This window comes from Mercenaria mercenaria, unplaced genomic scaffold (genome assembly GCF_021730395.1).
Source record: "Mercenaria mercenaria strain notata unplaced genomic scaffold, MADL_Memer_1 contig_583, whole genome shotgun sequence".
Taxonomy (NCBI): Eukaryota; Metazoa; Mollusca; class Bivalvia; order Venerida; family Veneridae; genus Mercenaria; species Mercenaria mercenaria.
Window position 1 is genome coordinate 1 of NW_026463464.1, and position 20,705 is coordinate 20,705.

At 35.1% G+C, this 20,705-nt stretch overlaps 1 protein-coding gene across 3 annotated transcripts in view; it reads left to right on the forward strand.

Annotated features, from left to right (window-relative positions):
* The first annotated feature begins 1,694 nt into the window (after nucleotides 1-1,694).
* Nucleotides 1,695-20,705, forward strand: part of LOC128554637 (uncharacterized) — a 49,010-nt gene continuing 29,999 nt past the window's right edge. Inside the window, exons 1-3 of one of the 3 annotated variants that reach the window (XM_053535924.1) lie at nucleotides 1,695-1,833; nucleotides 13,432-14,391; nucleotides 19,275-19,391. In XM_053535924.1, the coding sequence (XP_053391899.1) occupies nucleotides 13,575-14,391; nucleotides 19,275-19,391 (934 nt within the window). In that variant the 5' untranslated portion in view covers nucleotides 1,695-1,833; nucleotides 13,432-13,574. Of the gene's footprint in view, nucleotides 1,834-6,751; nucleotides 7,586-13,431; nucleotides 14,392-15,604; nucleotides 15,655-19,274; nucleotides 19,392-20,705 lie in introns of those variants that run through there. The other 2 variants (XM_053535925.1, XM_053535926.1) reach the window with 2 other exon arrangements.

Genomic DNA, 20,705 nt, shown 5'->3' on the forward strand with positions numbered 1-20,705 from the left:
AAAAAGTAGGTCACTCTATAAAATCAAAGAAAAACTTGGTATGTGCAATAGGAGCTGCATTTTTTCATCTGAAACTTGGCAAGAATGTTTGTCTCTATAAAATCTCAGATGAGTTCTTATCTGGGTCATGTGGGGTCAAAAACTAGGTCATTAGGTCGAATTAAAGGAATAGGTTGTTTAAACTCTAGAGACCACATCTTACTCCAATCTTCACGAAACTTTGTCAGATTGTTTGTCTGTATAAAAGCTTAGATGAGATCAAAACTAGGTCAGTAGGTCAATTCAAAGAAAAAGCATATTTACACCCGAAGCCAAATTTTTAGTCCAATTTTATTGAATATTTGTCTCCATGAGATCTCAGACGGGTTAAAGATTGGGCCTGGCTTGGTCACAAACTAGATTACTAAGCCAAATCAAGGAAAAAATTTGTTTAAACTTTAAAGGTCACACTTTTGCTCCAATCTTCATGCAACGTGATCAGAATGTTTATCTCATCGAAAAATAAGAGTTTGAAACTGGATCATGTGGTATCAAATAATGGGACACTAGGTACACATACATCAATGGATCATTTTGAATCTTTTATAAAGAGGCATATTACAAACATGTTTATCCTGTTGAAAACTACTTTCCATGATAAAGTGGGGCCAGGGAGTGCAAGAAGTATTGCACATTTCATTGCCTGCCCAGACAGACGATGTTCGTTTTTAAGTGCATTCTCTGCTTCGAAAGGTTATTCTTACAATTCTATTAAGCGATCTTTATCTAATTTTCGAATTATATTCACACTTTCTTTAATTTTTCCATATTTTGTTAATCATGTTATTATCATCCGATATTTGTTGTGTTATCCACTGTTGAATATGCTGACCAAGAATGTAATTCAAATATTAAAGTGGCTTTCCAATATAAATATTCAATTTTCCTACAAGTTTCAAAAAGAACTTTCCAGTTGGTCAACAGTGGTTTAACAATAAGTTTGAGTACATCTGACATTATGAAATTTAAGAGTGATATTCAATAAAAATACATCTTTAAGAAAATATATACTACGATTTGGATTCATTTACTTGTTGCATGATCTACTGTTATATTTTCGAACCTCTCGTGTATCTAAAATACTCCCCATACCTATCATTGATACCTTGGATTTTGAGCACATCTAAGCATGTCATGTGCAAATGTTGAGTTTTACTCAGGCGTGGACAAAAGCATACATCTGAAATACTGTCTATGAAAAGGCTCAATGTAACAATTTCATTTTTATCACGTTGGACGACCTGTCGAGTTTCAATTTTTTTTTCTGTTTGACTCTATCTGTTTAGTGGTGTAGTATATTCTTTTATTTATTTTGGTCATAATTGATAAAATGGGTCTGTAATAATGACATTTATATATCTGAATATTAAAACACTATGTTTTCGGGTGGTCGTACCTTTAAATGCGTTTTAGTGTTGGGAAAGCTAATACATGTATTGACAATAATACAATTAATATTATTTATGTGCTGTTGACAATTTAGGTAAGCATTTAAAGAAAAATATTCAAGTACAAGGCATTGTTCAATATTTATTGATGTTTATCGATAGTTCATTTAAGGACATTGTGATAATAATACGTATTATAATAGACCTTAACGTACGTCATTAATTTTGTCAGCTGTATATCTGTCAGACTGGTTTAATAATTTTATTTATTGCTTTCAGAGAGTGGCAAACAGTACAAAAAGGGTCTACAACATCTAAAATTACATTTAGCGTGAATAACTTAAAAGACTAAACCTGAATTATAGTATTGTGAAATTCACAATAGTTGTGTCTTTACCTGTGTAAGGTAAGTGGTGATTATTTTTTATTCTTTGAACGTTATAGCTTCTGCGATATAACAATATCATCTTGAATATCACTTTCAACTTTATTACAATTATTTTCTCTTTTATTGATTATGATTAAAATTTATGATATTTAACCCTAACTAAAGAGTCGTAAATCCGTACAGTAAGAAAGATGTTGAGTAGGTTGTGTAGTATTTCGTGCCGACTTTCTGATCAACAGTGCGCTTTTGATTTTAAATAAAATCTGTACATTCTTACCCAAGAGTGTCGTATAATGTATGATTGTATAGAGATGACGTAAATAAGTGGTTTCATCTAAACAAACAAATAAACGCACATACACACTAATGCACACTCATGCATACATTCATGATAATTAAAGACAATATTTCATGAATGTAAGCTGATATAGATGCCGTCTGCGTTGTTATACTAGTATATAGCCAGTGAGGGACTGTTCAGTGAGCACTTTGATAATCCGAACTCTGATGCAAATATCACACGATATGTTATTGGGCCAACTCCTTCATCTAAGTAAGGGACATGTTGTGAGTGTTTCCGAATTGGTCCCTCTCATGACCACTTTTTCAGACGTTAATTAGAACACTGACCACAAAATTATGATGCACTTAGAACTTACTTCCACATATTGCATGTTTTCCGCTGTAAGGTTTAGAGAATATTTTTCAGTTCAACTTAACATGTGTAAAAATACTAACTAGAAGATGTTTTTGCAGAAAAGCGAATGTTTACCCAAAAGCATAGTAGTAATAGGCAAGAAGTCAATAGACCACAGGAGCGAAAATCAAAAAGACACTGATGGTTGGCTTAGTGACTGAAATGCAATAGGGGTCATCTACTCGGCATGTCCAGTCATCCAATGAAGTTTCAATGTTCTGGGTCAAGTAATTCTCAAGTTATTGATCGGAAACGGTTTTCCATGCTCAGGCCTTTGTGACCTTGACCTTAAAATGAAGTGATCCAAAATCAATAGGGGTCACCTGCTCTGCGTGTCCAGTCATCCTATGAAGTTTCAACATTCTTGGCCAACTGGTTCTCAAGTTATTGGTCAGAAACGGGTTTCCGTGTTCAGGTCCCTGTGACCTTGACCTTTGATGGAGTGACCCCAAAAACAATAGGGATCTAGGGATCATCTACTTATTAAGCTCGATCACCTTATGAAGTTTGAATGGTTCGCCAGTTTTGATCGGAAATGAAGTGTGACGGACGGAGAGGGGGAGGGGGAGGGGGGGGATTGGAGGGGGAAAAACCGATTGACCTAAATCGTTCAAACTTCAAATAATGATAGGGGTTACAGAGTTGATGACCCTTGTTGATTTAGGGTCACTATATCAAAGGTCAAGGCCACAGAGCGCGTGACATGGAAAATAATTAACAATCAATAGCTTGAGAAGAAGTTGACCCAGGAGGTTGAAACTTCATAGGATGATTGGACATGCAGAGTAGATGGTCCTGTTGAGTTTGGGGTTTCTTAATCAAAGGTCAAGGTTACAGGGACTGAACATGGAAAACCATTTCCGGCTGGAGTATTGAAACTTCATAGGATGACTGGACATGCAGCGTAGATGACCTATATTGATCTTTGGGTCATTCTTTCAGTGGTCAATGTCATAGGGACAAGAACATGGAAACTAGTTTACGATCAATAACTTATACACTTGACCCAGAATGTTGAAACTTTGAATGATTGCACATGCCTAGTAGATGATCCCTATTAAATTTCAATCACAAAGCCAACCATCAGTGTCTGTTTGACATTCGCTCCTGTCCCCTATTGACTTCTTGTACTAGACATGTACTTTGTTTTAGTTTTTTAGTTAGTACATTGATATCAGTGTCATCCTATGTGACTGGAAAACCCAGTGAATCTATTTTTAGACGTTACTGGTTTCTTGATATATTCTATATTCACTCACTGTAGTTTCCCACCAAAAGTCTATTATATCATCTTTGGCAAAACTATTTTGAAGCATGTTATTGACTTTAACATGTAGTCATTCCGTATTAATAAAGACATACATTTTATTAAATTATAGATACATTTGTTCACAGGGGGTATATTTTATCTAAAAGAATGGAGTTTCTGAACAGAAATATTATTTTCATGCATCGTGTGTTATGGTTTTTCATAAATCTAACTATGTCATGTACTCGCTGCAGATATTATAGGTGAACCTAATATAACATTATCCAGTGTACCATTAAATAGTTATTAATAGGGTAAGTGTTAATATGGAAAACAACCATATTTTTAATAAATTCCGTTAGCGTTTCTAACTTGTCAAATACTTATTCATTTAAATGTTCTTGATTAAACGTAGACAAATATGTATAACAGTGCACTGGGAACGCTCTAGCTGACCGTATTAATAGTATGAGAAAGATATAAATAAATTGTTTGTACATTTTGGTTAACTGCCAGTTTAAACCTGCACAATACTCGTTATCTGTTTGGTAGTTTTCAACCCGGAAGACTTTCACCACAGTCTGGTTGAAGATAGATCTGTAGGCGTTTTCATTGTTGTGATTTGTTTTGCGTATACCCCCTGTGTTGTGTTCATCGGATACACCGCCTCCAGTAAAAAATAGCGTTCCATTGTCTTCGTGACAGACGAGAAGATCTACGTACGATTTCAAATATGGTTGAACTTGAAAAAAATTTTGTGTGTATAAAGTACGTACGGATATATAGAATGTCTTTGATAATGTCTATTTTTTCTTTGTAAAGAAAAAAAAAGCATTGACCTATTTTGAGTATCAGAGCACTACATAGGTTCTGTTCTTAAACGTTCTTAATCACCCTAACAGGTGATTAGGCTGGTAGAAAGGTGTAAAAACGTGGGTGTATTGCATTAAAAGTCGTTGATTGGCACCTTTCAAAATCCTTAGGCGGTGCCCGATTGTTGTTTTTTTCCTGCTTGTGTGTGTGCGTGTATGTGCTTGTGCGTCTGTGTGTCTTGGGTGGTGCCCTACAGTGTTATTAGATTTTACTTGGTTGTTTATCGAATAGTATGTAAGTTAGTTTTATATATATATGTGTTTGTGTGTGTGTGTGCGTGCGTGCGTGCGTGCGTGCATGTGTTCATCCTTGTTCCACTTTCCCCTTCTTCTCCCCTTTTCTACCCCTTCCTCCCCCTTTTCCTATATTTTGCATTAAATTAAAATGTACTTGTTGGATTTTTCGAGCAACCCGTCTATAATGTTTTTCCATTACAGCTTCTTTTTGTTGCGGCCTATTTTGCAAATGCGCGGTTCTGTGGCTATGTTTGTGGTGCTCTGTGCTTCCAAAAAATCTACCCTTACCTTTTATCTTTTCATATTTCTTGGAATTAAAATATACAAAATCGTCATTGTATTAATCATACTATTTTAAAGTTTACGAAAAAATAAAACAGAGAAATTGTTAAGGGAGGCGTAATGACCAAAACGTGGACGGGTTAACGTGGTAGTGATTGGGGTCGAGTTGACTAGGGGACGAATGAACTGTAAAAGGAACATCATTATATTACAAATATTGCATTTATTTGCATATATGTAGAAAACAACAAAAATATCAGCTATACATTGAAGTTAAACCGAGCGTACTCATTTGCTCGTTTTCACGCCACAAAGATGCGAGATATACTGCCTTTTGTATATACCGGTTTTGATATCACCAAGCGTTACAAGTATCTTTTTCTTTAACTTAAAGAATGTACATTGTAACAAAGGTCAATGAGTATAAAGTGAATTCCCCGTACACATACGCCGATGCCTCCACCAAGAGAAACAAGTCAAATGGTTTATCGCGGCCAGAAATTTGTACAAACCGGACAGAAGTTGCGAAATTGTCATTTGTGCAGGAAAGAAGCGTTTACCATAATGTCCAGTACTGGACAGGTATAGTGACCAAGCACGGACACAGCCAATTTTCTCAGAGGGGGTCCGATCCCCTGCCCCCCCCCCCCCCCCTGGAAATTTTGAAATTTAGCACTTCATTTTTTGCATTCTGGGACAGTTTTATGGACTAACCTGTTAAATTTGGGAAAATGATAAAATCAAGCTTTCTTGAAGGTAAAATTCTTAGTTTCTTTTAGATAAATAATATGAATTATGTCGGGGTCGTATGTAGCAGCCGCCGCATATACTTTACATGCAGTCCTAATGTTGCCTTTTTCGAAAAACATTTTCTTTCCTTCTTGTCTTCTTTCCTTTTTTAAAGATTTTCCGGAGGGGTTCGGACCTCCGGTCCCCCCCCCTCCCTCTGGATCCGCGCATGGTGACATATCATGCTTTCTGTTTATGCAGGTAAACTTGTGTTTGGTTAAATTTCAACAGAGCACAATTGTCTGAACAATGTACAAACTCATTACTGTTTTTTCAGGCAAGGGTGGAAAAAAAGTGGTAGACAATGAAAGCAGTATCAGTTTTATTAAAAAAAAATAAACAATGAGACAAACATTTCCAACATTTTTGGACGGTTCAAAAATCCCATGTTAAACATACGATAAAGCCAGAAACGCGTGAAAATGTTCCGAATGTAAATCGGGTGAAGTAAGCGCTCTATGTATAGAGTTAGATTATGCGTCTAGATTGATTAAACTGGGCGAGTCTACTTACTTATTACTTGAGAATGAAAAAAAAACGTGTTTTTTAAATGTTGCTCTTAAACAAGGGTGGCGGTTGAACTACTAAAAGTACAACAACAGTTAATTCACAGCAAATCGTACGGTATGTTTTATAATCAGTAGAAGCTAGTCGTATTTACGCTTATGAGACCTGTTTCACCCATAAGTAAAGAATTCACAGGTCCATCATGAAATATTTTCCCCAGCGCGCATATACTTTACCTATTCAATATGATCGCGGCCGCGATCAACTAGTTTTGAAAGTCTGTTTCCTCTCTTTTGCAGGTTGTGGATTCACCCGTCAACTCTTTAATTCTATAGGTTAAAGAGGGCTAAATATATCCGCTAATACTTTCTATATAAAATAGCAACGTATTACATCTTTTTATCAGCATTTCTATTCTTTCACTTCTTGTCATTGTCTTGAACCATAATGCAAGTAAACCATGATCATATGACTGAGACAATAAAGCTTATATCTGGCTACTAGGCGGGAAAATGGCACTATTTACTGAATCATACCTATCTAAAATTGCGCAACACATTAAACAATACCCCTGCTGAAATAACAATATACTGTTTTGTTTACAGTTTTAGTTTAATGATAGCATGCTTAAATCGGTATATGTTACGCAAAAAGTACTTTTTTTGGAACAAATGTAACACCTAAGCCTACTGTTTCAGTTTGTTCATGCATTTTAATGTTTATCAGTTTTAAAGAACTCGACAATAACAGAATTAGTTTAGCTAGTACGTTTGAAAATAGTGATATTTCATATTAATTTTTCATAAGGCGTGGACGTTTAAAATTTATATTCAATGAATTTACTTAAATTCCAATACTAATATGTCATACATTGAGACAAATCAGTTCATAGAGAGATGCGTATCAATAACAATATATTATTTCAAAGTATGTTTCGCAATGAAATGAAATGAATAAAATTAACATTTTCGTGGAAGTCTAAGGATTTCGCCGTCTTACTTTTTAAGAGGTCGGTGAACCGTGAACACATTTTACAAGAAAATCAAAATTGCATTTATTTTGTACTAGTTTAAATTCTTCTGCTTTTACACTAAAACTTGGATTAGAATATCGCAAATGTAGAATAATTTGAAGTTGGTAAGTGTCATTTATATCCTTACATTTATTGTATTAACTTTTTTTGTTTTAGATAAGATGTATAATACTCGATTACATATTTGACTTAAGACCGCACAGTTCATTTACGTTACTTGCAATAACCCTTTCTTTAATTTGAAATGAAACTCGTAAAATAGTATTGCAAATACCCACACGTTTTTCAATGATCATGCTATTTAAACGGGCTTTAATATTTTTTCATAGCTTAATACCAATATTTGCCGTAGTCTTAATTTGTTTTCTGCCATATATGAGTAGCGATTGAAGTTCATCATATTTTTGGTCTATACAAGCATTCAAATAGAAAAGCAAGATAATGAAATATAGTCAAACAAGATTAAAATAATAGCTTAAAACTTATTTTTAACACTCTTAAAACACTGAGATTCAAAGCAAAGTGGTCAATGTCCCTGACTTTGAATCTTTCGCCCCTCTCCGTTTTTGGGTTCGAAACATCACAATGGATGTTGAATTCTTTCATGTAAGGGAATTATCCAAATGAATTACACCAAGTTGGAGGTTCTATCCAGTTCTTGTATATGCCAAGCACCCGGTATATTCCTTCTCCAAGCCTGCTGGATTGTAGCAGGATACACTAGCTACTTGGTCACGTTGGCCCCGATAAAAAGTTAAATTCTAAATTCAAATAAATAAACAGACCTAGGCATACACGGATACTAATATACTTAAAAATGAGTCATGCGATTCAAATATCGAAAGTTCGACATTTTGTTAGCAAAAATGGAATATGGCCAGTTTGGAGAAATGGGTACCTGGTTGTTTACGGTTCCAGTAAGAATATAAGATGTTGCTTGCTGACCATCATCTCTTTCCATTACTTGGCGTAGAATTGGATGTAACAATCTGGCGAAACAACGAAAAGACGACAGATTTAATGCGCAGTTTCGCGTTTCCAAGATAATGTCGCGCTAAATCGCCGTTTTTTTTCGAGTATTCGCTCCAGTATTTCGAAAAGCCGACCCCAGCATAAAGTTTACATTTTGATTATTGATGATGCATGTTTGTCTAATCTATTTTTGGCTATGTACACTATTTCCCTGAATTCTATTTAAAGCTGCAGTTATGATGTTCTAGTAAGTGCAAATATATGTAGCTTTTATTAAATATAATTTCATAATCCATTGTACATTGTATTATTGTATATTACTAAAAACGGTTAATAACAATAAACAAGGTTGTTTATAATTAAACTGGAAATATTAAATGCATTAACCTTGTGTTCTAGTTGTTTATGTGACTGTGACTGCATTGTACTAAGATATATAATCGTGTTAAAGCAGGCATATTATCTTTATGGCAATATTGCACTTGTTTTGTCTGTGTGAGGAAGCCTAAAAAATCGTATACATTGTTAATTTTTAAAATGACTTTAGGTAATATGAGACGCGTGTACACTAGATTTAAAGTACAGTATACCTCAAGCCTGTCAAGATGTAATATGATTATTGCATTCACAAATACAAACATAATTTGCAAGTTTAATAAGGACAAATTTTGTGAAACTAGAACTGAAAGTCACGAGGAATTTGTTGCATTCTAAAAATAGTTCAAGGTCAGAATTGTTTTGATATGCAAATCAGTATTGACCCGAATGGTAAAGCTGATGAAATATTGCAGAACAATGATAAATTACCAACATTCTTGTTCAGTTTTGAAATGGTGTATCGGATATATTTTAGTCACGTAACGACTCTGAAATAAAGCTCAACTTTAAATATTTTGTCAAAAATCAGTATAAATTGTGCATGATTGAAAGAACTATAACCCAGGTTCGAGAAATACAAGTATTTGCTTTCTAAAAGTATAACAGAATTAATTTAGAATGAAAACAAGATCATTTGAAGAGATATAGTTCAAATTTCGACGGCTTTCACATATTAGACAGTAGAATAAGTCCCCAGTTTTTTTCAGAACTAATCTTTAATATTCTTATTGTGTTGTTTTGGAAAAAACTGTAGTATGTACATAGAAAACTATACATTTTAGAGGCTGCATTCCAACTACTCTATGACGCAGTAGTTCTCATCAATACTAGAAAAAATGTATATGATTGTGGTAAATTTTGCGACTGATTTTGCTAAGATATGGTCGGACGTTTACTTTTACCAAGATTGAAATTATTCCAACTGCAAAACATCTATTTATATATAGTCCATGAAGCCCTGATAGAATAGGTACGTGAATGATATGCGAAAGAACGCTTATGGAGTTAATACTGAGAATGTAAATATATTTCGTTGAGGAGTTTTGATAAATTTTATGTTCGGCTAGTGTTTGATATGTCAATACAACTTTCATCATAGGCAGATTTGAAGTAGCACATATAAATGTACAGAAGTCTAATGCTTAAATCTATCAGTTGCCTATAAACCAACGAAAAGACACAAATGGGTTGTCACACCCAATATGACTTTTTCACGTAGTTTAAGATGAATGCCTGTCAGGATATTATCAAGTATGAATGATTTTGTTTAAATCAAAGGCCACAACTACCAGACCAGATAAAAAACTTCACTTGCCAGTAATCATTTTTTTTTTAAGTTTGGTAATTGTCAACCAAATTGTACCCATTTTCGGGACGTACGTACCTACGTTCGCTTGCTCTCTTACTCATTCGTACGCACGGACGGAGAAGTGGAACTCCCCCGCTTCCCCTAGGGGTATTATTGACGTCTCCATGTACATCGCAGTATGAACAGATTTGCGGATGTATCTAAATGTTTTGTTTATACTTGTAACATGTGCAAATGTTGAGTTATGCTCAACTAGGGATAGACCGCATGCATTTCAACTGACGACCATGAACATACACAAACCGAGCCTGTAAGGTATTTTTGTGAATTGTTGAAAGTCCAGTTTTAATATTTCATTTAGAAAACTGTTAAGAATATGAATTTCACATATTGTGTTCAATGATCGGATGTCGATTGTCGATGATTGGTTTAAGTGATTAGGTTTGGCGAAAAGGTATTTGACATGCTACTTCAAAAAGAATAAGTTACAGTAGTTATTGTGTGGTCAGCGACAGTAAAGTAGCTTTACTTCAACGTGTTTAAGTTTTGATATTTTACTTACATTTTATACTTGTGCATGCGATATTTCTAAATATACTACCTTTTATTATTCGAATTATAGAAATAAAGAGAAACGTGATTTGAAGAAAAGAAGGTATCATTTCAGTCAAATTTTTATTTTTAAGTAGGCGGAGGCCGAAGTTAAACTGATACATATCATTGTAGCCTAGTTAAAAGCAATCTATTTTGTAAAAACCCAAGCATTTTACACTTTATTGATGAATAATCTAATTATACATCCAGTGCCGTTTTAGAACGTTTTTGTGGGGTGAAACGATGAAAAGAATATTTCATTTTGGTCGAGAGAAATGTGCGTGGGATAGCTACAAACAGATCAGATTTACCAAACGTATTTAACATCCAAATTAAAGCAATGGGCCTTACAATAACTTTTAAATACATTTCACAGGTTAGAGGTTTTCAACTACATCACAAACAAGAAGTATTTAAAAAAAGATACACGGCCGCATTAGTCAATGCACACTTTAAGCTACGAAATGTGCAGGCACTCTGCACGTTTATACATGTATACGATCGGGTATTTATTTATTTATTTATTTTGTTGGGTTTAACGTCGCACCGACACAATTTTAGGTCATATGGCGACTTTCCAGCTTTAATGGTGGAGGAAGACCCCAGGTGCCCCTCCGTGCACTATTTCATCACGAGCGGGCACCTGGGTAGAACCACCGACCTTCCGTAAGCCAGCTGGATGGCTTCCTCACGTGAAGAATTCTACGCCCCAAATGAGGTTTCGAACCCACATCGATGAGGGGCAAATGGTTTGAAGTCAACGACTCTAACCACTCGGCCACGGAGGCCCCCGATCGGGTATTTATAAAGCAAAACAAAATATAGTTTTTAGCTCACCTGAGCCAAAGGCTCATGCTGAGCTTTTGTGACCGGTCAATGTCCGTCGTGCGTCCGTCAACATTTTAAAAAAAAATCTTTTTCTTGAAAACCACTGGGCAGAATTACACCAAACTTCACAGGAATGATCCTTGGGTAGCCCCCTTTCAAAATTGTTCAAAGAATTGAATTCCATGCAAAACTCTGGTTGCCATGGCAACCGAAAGGAAAAACCTTAAAAATCTTCTTGTCCAAAACCACAGGGTCTAGGGCTTTGATATCTGGTGTATAGCATCATCTAGTGGTCCTCTACCAAAATTGTTCAAATTATCCCCCTAGGGTCAAATGTCGCCCTGCCCCGGGGGTCACATAGTTTATAGGGACTTATATTGGGAAAAATTGAAAATTTTCTTGTACAAAACCACAAGGCCTAGGGCTTTGATATTTGGTATGTAGCATCATCTAGTGGTCCTTTACCAAGATTATTCAAATTATCCCCCTAGGGTCAAATATGGCCCCACGCCGGGGGTCCCAAGTTTTACAAAGACTTATAAAGGGAAAACTTTGAAAATCTTCTTGTACAAAACCACACGGCCTAGGGCTTTGATATTTGGTATGTAGCATCATCTAGTGGTCCTCTAATAATGGTAGCTAATAATAAGAGAAACTTGATATCGCCATATCTTACACCTAATCAAAGAAAACAGTTAAGAGGAACTGGTGTAATAAGACTAACTCAAAAACAAAAACAAAATGGTGGGTTTTCAGGTATGCTGGCTGCTAGTTTGGGTATTCCTCTTATTACATCCCTTCTTGGAAAAGGTATACAAATTGATTCTCAACGGAGACCTTACAGACGGATTCCTAAAGTAAAAAAAATAAAAAAAATTATAAACAAACCTATTTCTAACTTTGAAATTGAACAATGGGTAAAACAATTAAAGACTTTAGGGGTGTATTTAGTAGAAATAATTTACCGAAAACAAAAGGACCAAAGGTCGAAATGCGGAATAATCACTTTGGACGACTCTGTCGGATCCGGAACACTCTGGGTATGTTATGTAAATAAAATATACTTTGACACATTTGACTTCCTCCGCCAAAAGAAGTAATCAAATATTTACCTGGAGTAAAGTATAACAACATACAGTATCAAGACAAAACAAGTGTATTATGTGGTTATTATTGTTTATTTTTATTTTTTATAAAACTATTACAAGATTGTATAAACATTTATGATTTATTGTATAAAAAATAAAAATTAACAATGTAAAACAAAATGAAAAGTTATAAATTATTTTAATAAAAAGGTTAAAAACTATTGTAAATTGTTTTTCAGTATGAGTTTAAAGACTAATAATGTAGTTACTAATTGAAAATAAAACCGATACCTTTGCACTTTATCAATTAAAATACCCTGGCAAAGTTTTGCCAAAGTAGCAGATACTGACACATTGCTGCCATCTGGCAGACATCTGGCAGAAATTTAATATAAGTGTTTTTATAAACTTAAATACATTAAATAACCTTGTCGAAGTTTTGCCAAAGTTTTGCCAAAGTGGCAGATACTGACACATTGCTGCCATCAGGCATAAATTTGGCAGAAGTTTGGCAAAAGTGTTTAATTTGTCAAACCGAAGGTTTTCACAGTAATTTGTTAAAACCTGTGTTTTTTTGAGTTTGCCAGCATTGGTCAGTTTAGGTCAATGGTAAGGGTTAAAATGAGGTCAAAGTGTCCCAGAACCATCATTTCTTATACTACTGCTTGTAACAAATGTTCAACATATCTTTATGATTTTATGTATTACTTAGGTTATAATTGAAACTTAATAGATTCTAGTTGGAAAAATCCACAATTGTATAATTGATATGTTGGATTAGTTTCAGGTCTAATCAACTATCATCGAAGGAGTACTTCTTGTTTCATGAAAGTTCTTTATCTGACCAGCTTTATCTGTACAATGATGACTTGTTCATTTCTGAACTATATTTAACATTTCGCAATATTTATTTGTGACACAAACATGGGGAACATTGAATCTGTTATAGAAAAAGATGATACAGAGTGGAAATTTGTTGGACGGAGTGCTGACCTGGAAAATTTGAAAGAACTGCTTTCCAACAATAGATCAGTTCTTGTTTATGGAATGAAAAAAATTGGAAAATCAAGATTTATCAAAGAAGTGTGTAGACAACAGTTAGATACTGGACATACTACATACTTGTGGAAGGATTTTGAATTAGATGACGTCGAGTCAGGATATTCTCAGTACGATTGGATTCTTGAATTTCTGGTTAGCCTAGGTTCAGATAAAGAACAAGAACGCTTTAATTATAAGTATCCATTACAAAAAATTGCATGCAATTCTTGCGAGTTTTGCCTGAAACCTGGAAGTGACAGGTGTGAAAAACAGAAAGGTCAAATTGAATTAGCACTAAATAATGTAATAATTCAACTTAAACAATGCAAACATGAAATTTTACTTTTTATAGACAACATTGACAAACTAATGGATAGTAACTTTAAAGGCGAGTTCATAAGTTTTCACAAAAAGTCACTTCAGTGTAAAAAATTGAAAACGATACTGTCTTCTTCCTACAAAGTGGAACACACTTCAAACAGTTACATGACCTTTGAACTCCCACCGTTAGACAACAGAGCAGTCACTGAATTACTCTTTGATACAACTGAAAACAGAATTGTCTCAGATGTTCAAAACAGCTGTAATAAAGCTGTGGAATATTCATCAGAAAAGATAGTATTCAAACCGGAGAACAAGCCATATATTGACGCCATTGTTGGATTGTGTGAAGGCCTTCCGTTAGCGGTTATTATGTTAGGTAAATTTTCAAAATTCTCTCATTTTATCTTATAAAAACTAGTGTATGAAAATATGTTTAATATCATCTAAAATTAAAAATTTTGGTAATATGAAAAGAAGATTATACATGGCTGGTTTTCTTTCAATATTAATTCATTTTAATCTGTTAAAAAGGTATATTTATCATACACTTAAAAAGCGACGTGGAAGGTTTTGGCTTTAGTTTAAATGTCCATAATGCTTTATTTTTTATCCTAAAACAGATGAAGCAGCTTTTCGGATAGATTTTATGTGTACTTACAAGGTCAGAAAGCTTTTAATATTGCATATGAACTGTTAAAGTTAGAGCCATAAAGGGAGGTTAAAATAGATTCAATAAAACATTCTAGTATATTCAGCAATATTCAGACTTTTGACAATTCATAAAGAAAGTAATGATCAGATTTAGGATTTAACAGGATTTTTTTTGTACTCTATTTTATGTTCATAACGGAAAATGTGGCAGCCACACTTTAAACAAAGGAATTATGAGCCTTTAAAGGATTTACCTGCCCTACGATTAGTACTAATTTATACAGCCGAATATCAGAAGATTTGATTATACGTCCTGCTCCCGATTTAATATAAATTTATGAAATGAAGCGATTTAACTCCCGTTCTAAACAGGATATTCTTATGTGAAATAAGGCACTGCATCACTCGGAAATATATCAGTGTTTATGAACATTGTGTGTTTAAGTCATTTTTATCTAGAAAGTGTTAACCATTTTGATTTCCCCCTATTTTATCGTTACGGCGTGATTTTTCCATCCTTGATAGGCCCTGACACTGTCCGCCCGGAAATAAAAGACACACTAGAGATTTTTCGATAAACTGTATTAACCATTGCACCACGAGAAATAGTTTCCAAACACTTTAAAATGTACATCTTTATTTTTCTTACACACGTACATGACACTCTCTTCATGGGGAACACCTCGTGTTTACCATTTCGCCCGTTTGTTTTTATTCAGTTGGTGTGACGCGGGTCACCTTTCAACACCATTCAGCTAGCCGTAACAGATGCAATTTAAAGATTTAAGTTTACCTATTCATATTGCAGGTCCAAAAGATCCGAAGCTAAACGCTCAGTGCAAGTGACGAAATGATTAAAGTCTTTAGTTGATAGTAAAATTTCATTTAGTATCTCGCATGTTACCGTAAATAATCGATCCCGATTTTCGTCGATTAGACAGAGTCCCTAATACAGACATGTATACAAAACATATGGCAAAACAGAAACGTTAGTATGAAAAACAAATTGAACTTAATAATTTTTCCTACACGTACAGGTAAAATAACAGCGGGACTAAGAGCAGTCTTCCAGCTCAATAAAGTATTTAAGGTAACATCAGGCCAAAACTCGAGCTGCAGTTACAATGATGAATAGCCCTGTTGCCGGTAATATGGCGCACCTAAGAATTAACTTAACTCTATTACACAAAATACACAAACAGTAATTAGAATACATCTCTTACAACAAAGAACATCCTTTACTTCATATGTCTGCACGTTTTCAAAGAAAATAAACGTTCAATATTACTTGTAAAAACATCTGGAAACACACCACCCTCCGATCTGCATCTGCGTTTAATTTACCGGTAAATATAGCGCATATGACGTCATTGTGTAGAGTAATATGTGCCGGTATTAGGTTTCCACATGCAATAGTGGGACCCCGTTATGCAGTGATGACTCAACTGAATTAACATTTATACATATCGAATATTGTGTATATTTACAAAAATACATCTAACTTTTGGAACAGAAAACAGTTAAAAAGAGTTAAAAATAGGGTACAAAAGATTCGATTTTTTTCCATTTACAAACATTTACCATGACTTGCAAGTCATATAGTGAGTCACTATATTACAATATTCCAAATCTTCATTCATTCAAACATACATTCTTTATAATCAGATACATTTACACACATTCAGGGCACAGAAAATTGTCATCACTCCCAATAATTACGACATTTGTACAATACTCTAAGTGAACCTATTCATCACATCTATCACACTGTCCCCACTGTAAAATTTTAATTGTTTTCCTCAACTTAAATGCGTCGGGTACCCTCTGACTACATATAATACAAACTTCATCATCTACATCTTCATCCTCAATACTTAAAACATTTGGCAAACACGCAACATTTGACTTGGCACTAGGTCCTGCTTCTTGACTAGTTCCTTCTCGACATGGTCTCAGAAGTAGTTTCTATAACTCTTTTAATTAAGCGTGACTCGTTTTTATCATTTTCTGTCGATTTTGATAGTTTAGGTTTGTAATTTTCCTTGTCTTTCAGTTGTTTTATTTTCTTGTTTTCAGCTTTTTTATTCCTCTTCTCTTCAAGAATTTTTGTCTTCTTTTTTTTTCATCAAGTTCCATTTTCTGTTTTACACATTCGTAAAATTCGTCGCTTGTTATTGCTTTGCCACATTTAGGAATAAACAGTCTTGTTGTTGTTGTTTTGTTAGTCTTGTTAGGGTCTATTTCCTTTAAAGGGGTCTCTTCAGGTCTAATTACTTCCAGCTTTTTTTCCTTCTCAATAAAAATCTGTTTCACTTCTTTCAATTCTTTTCTTTGTTTTCTAAAAAGCTCTTTGGTTATTTTCGTCAGTGTCTGCTGATTTCTTTGGAAGCTTAGAGGGCGTGGACGGTAGCATGCATTTCCATTACCGTCCATGAACAGGCTCAATCAAACCGAGCCTGCAACATTTTCGTTTTTGTCGTGTTGAGCGACCTGTGAAATTTCCACTTTTTCTATTTTACTGATTACTGCATCGGGAGAAAACGGACATACGAAGGGTGTTCCAAAAGTAATGTCATTTGCATCGGTTCTCCTATACTGCAAATGTTCTGATCATTTTAACTTGCTCTGCCCTTCAAAATACACTCCGTCAGCCTGAATACACCTTTTGAGCCGGTCAATCCTCTTTTGAAAGCATTGTTCCTACTCTTCTATGGGAACACCCATCAGATACTGATAAACAGCAGATCCAGGGGCATTTCTCGATTTGTATCTCTCTCCAGACAGATGATATTTAAGTTTGGGAAACAGAAAATAGTCGCAGGGGGCCAGGTCTGGCGAAAACGGAGGGTGTGGAAGGACGGTAACCTTCTCTGACTCCAAAAACTCGGTCACAATGCGTGCCTTGTGAGCAGGTGCATTATCATGCAAAAGTCGGAGGTACTTAAGTCCTGTTTTGGGGCGGCGACTTTTGTAGTAGTTCTTCAATTTTCTTAGAACAACTTTTTTATAGAATTTTCCTGTGACCGTACTACCTTTTGGTACCGGAAGTTGAATAATTGGACCCTTATGAGTGAAAAAAATACATACAAAACCTTCTTCACCGTTCGTATTCGTTTGGCAATACTTGGGCGTCTAGCAATTTTGGTGACCCAAGTTCGGTTGGAATACTTCCGCTTTGGTTCAAAATAATAAACTCAGGTTTCATCACCAGTAACTATATTATCAAAAACATTTTTGCTGAAATTTGGGTACATGTTCTTAAGTTTTTTTTGCAATTGTTACACGGGTCCTCTTTTGTTCATCTGTTAACCAATGGGGTATCCATCTTGCATTTATTTTTCTAAGTTTTAGGTGTTTCTTCATAATTCCATGAACTCGTGCTAACGACAAGTTTGTCATTTGGGCCAATTGCCTTACGGTGAATCAGGCATCCTTTTTTTAGCAAATTGAGGATTTTTTCGATGTTACCTTTCGACGTAGTTGTTGCAGGACGATCTGTGCGAGCAGCATCTTTGAGTTGCTGCTGTCCGGTCCTAAATTTAGCTACCCACCTACAAATAGTCCTGTGAGAAATTTGCCCCTCCTCATAAATGTCACACACCTCACGGTGAATATCTACAAGCTTCATGCCGAGTTGCGACCTACCTTTTATGTAGGCCCTAATTTCAAGCACATTTTCAGCTCTTTTCCCAGTCATTTTGTGTAAAGTGTAATGAATACGCTATAAAGCAATGTATATTGTACCATGGTCAGTGAACGTGTGAGCGAGATATTTACCTATGTTACGATTCAGTGATCATTCTATCGACACGAGTGGTTTTGTGTACACATGACACGATTTCCGCGAAATAAAACACAAATGACATTATTTTTGGAACACCCCTCGTATTCCGGTAGTTCTAAAAGCACTCTGTAAGTTGGTTGGAGACAAAGCTTTGTCGTAGGACTTGGCAATAAGTTTTATCAGCTGATACCTTGTGAGAACGTTGTTAATGTTGTTGTCAACGTGTTCATGGCATAAAGAGCTGAAAATCCTCTTAAACGGACTAAAATCTGCTATCAATATTTAAAGAGGTTTGCAAACCTCCGAAAATCTGCACCATTCGATAGCCTTGTTTCACTTCCTTACCTGTTTCCGACAATAATATTTTATGTTTAGAAATAGTGACTGCCTATCCGGTTCAAATAGACTGTCACAGACATGAAAATCGTAAAGAGTGTTCATTTTTAAAATACGATACAAGCTGCGGAGCGCATAATCCGTTCTTAGAAATAATGTGTCTAAAGTTTATAGTTTCATTTTTAAAGACACGAAAACTGACAATATGGAAAAAATAATATGTTTGCATGTAATTTGGTAATACAAAGTTGATAATAGTGTACAATGATTTACAAAAATCTTGCAGTACCGAGCATTCTAAATACAAATGTTGTAACATGTAGACACGCTACGGATCTATTCAAGAAACAGTTAGATGAGTTATTTATAACCGAAAGAACTGCTAAAAAGTTTGTTTTCTTTTTTGTCGTTGGTGTATTAATCAGTTATTGCTCTCTTTATTTCGTCTTGCTCTTGATAGTTGTAGCATGATATACTTACATTTCCAGGAATGCGTTTGACAGAAGACTACTGTCTTTTTACGCCTGCAGATCTCGTAGAAATCCTGATATGTATGCGACTAACGAGTCTCAGTCCGGCCAACTGCCCACCAGACGACAGATTAGGTCAGCATTATTTAATGTTTGCGTGTTTCATACTTTGCTCAGAACAATCATAGTGTGGGAATGTTTGTCTGGACAATCTAGGACACATTTGTTACTACACGATGTAGACGCATATCGGATCCCTCTCTGGAAAATGAGAAAACGGATCCCTCTCTGTTCGCGCACAGGACACTCTTTGTGGTAAACAATGATCTCCGACGTCAGGGAGCTCAGAAAATCAAAATTTTCATCCTGAACACAGGTTTGTGCAAAAAAAAAAAAAAACATATGAACCGCGGAATGACGTAGCTATATACCATTGCTTTTTTATCGTTACATTTGTGGTATCAGTTGAAACAAGTCTAAACGAAGATGGAATGTAGCCCAAGGTATAGGCTCGGATGAACATCGTGCGATGTTTATGAAACTGAAATACGATTTTCCTTGAATATTGCAAGTATCCAATATCTTAGATATGAAGCCATTGATTCCATCTTATTTGTAAATACACAATATACGGTTATTTTCATCATATTTCCTTAAAACGCTCTATTTTTGATTTTGTTAATGGATGGGATCCCTCTCAGTCGGCTTAATTTGCCTCACAGGATTCCTTTTGATTCTCTGCACACAGCTCGGGAACCCTCTCGGACACAATTAATTTTCTATTGGCACCGTCGCCCTCTCAATCTAAACTTCAGTGTTACAGTTGTGAGATGGTGTTCGTATTTAAAAGCACCACAATAATTATAGGTTATTAGCTATGCACGAGTTGTGCAGTGGAAATAGATTGCACGACTTTAGGAGCGCAATATTCTTCCACCAAAGAACGAGTCCATATTTACCGATGCAAAGATAGTAACATTTTATTACATACGCATACAATGTAATGTAACTACTATAAATTTGTTCAATAGTCTGAATAAGATTGACAATACTGAACTAAATAAAAAAAAATAATACCACGACACTAATCGCATCCGATATGATAGTCAGGCGTCAGCGTAGGAAAAAATATCGATGTGCCCGGGCGATCGTAGACCCCTTTTTAGACTAGCTATGCATGAATGGCCACTTTTTGTATCAAATCAAATTTTACAAATTCGCGTTTAAAAGTTACTTGATTATCACTAAGTGATAATAAAATTTAAATATGCATGTTATGTGAAATTGCTGATTTATTTTCAATTTAAAGGAGTTCATCACAATATTTTGTGCGCAGCTCAATCGCGCAGCAAGCGATATCCACTGTAAAGTTCAGAATTCGCCGCCGAAAGTGCATAATTGTCGGATATGAGGGCACTCGCGCAAAATATATCGTATGTACTGACAATA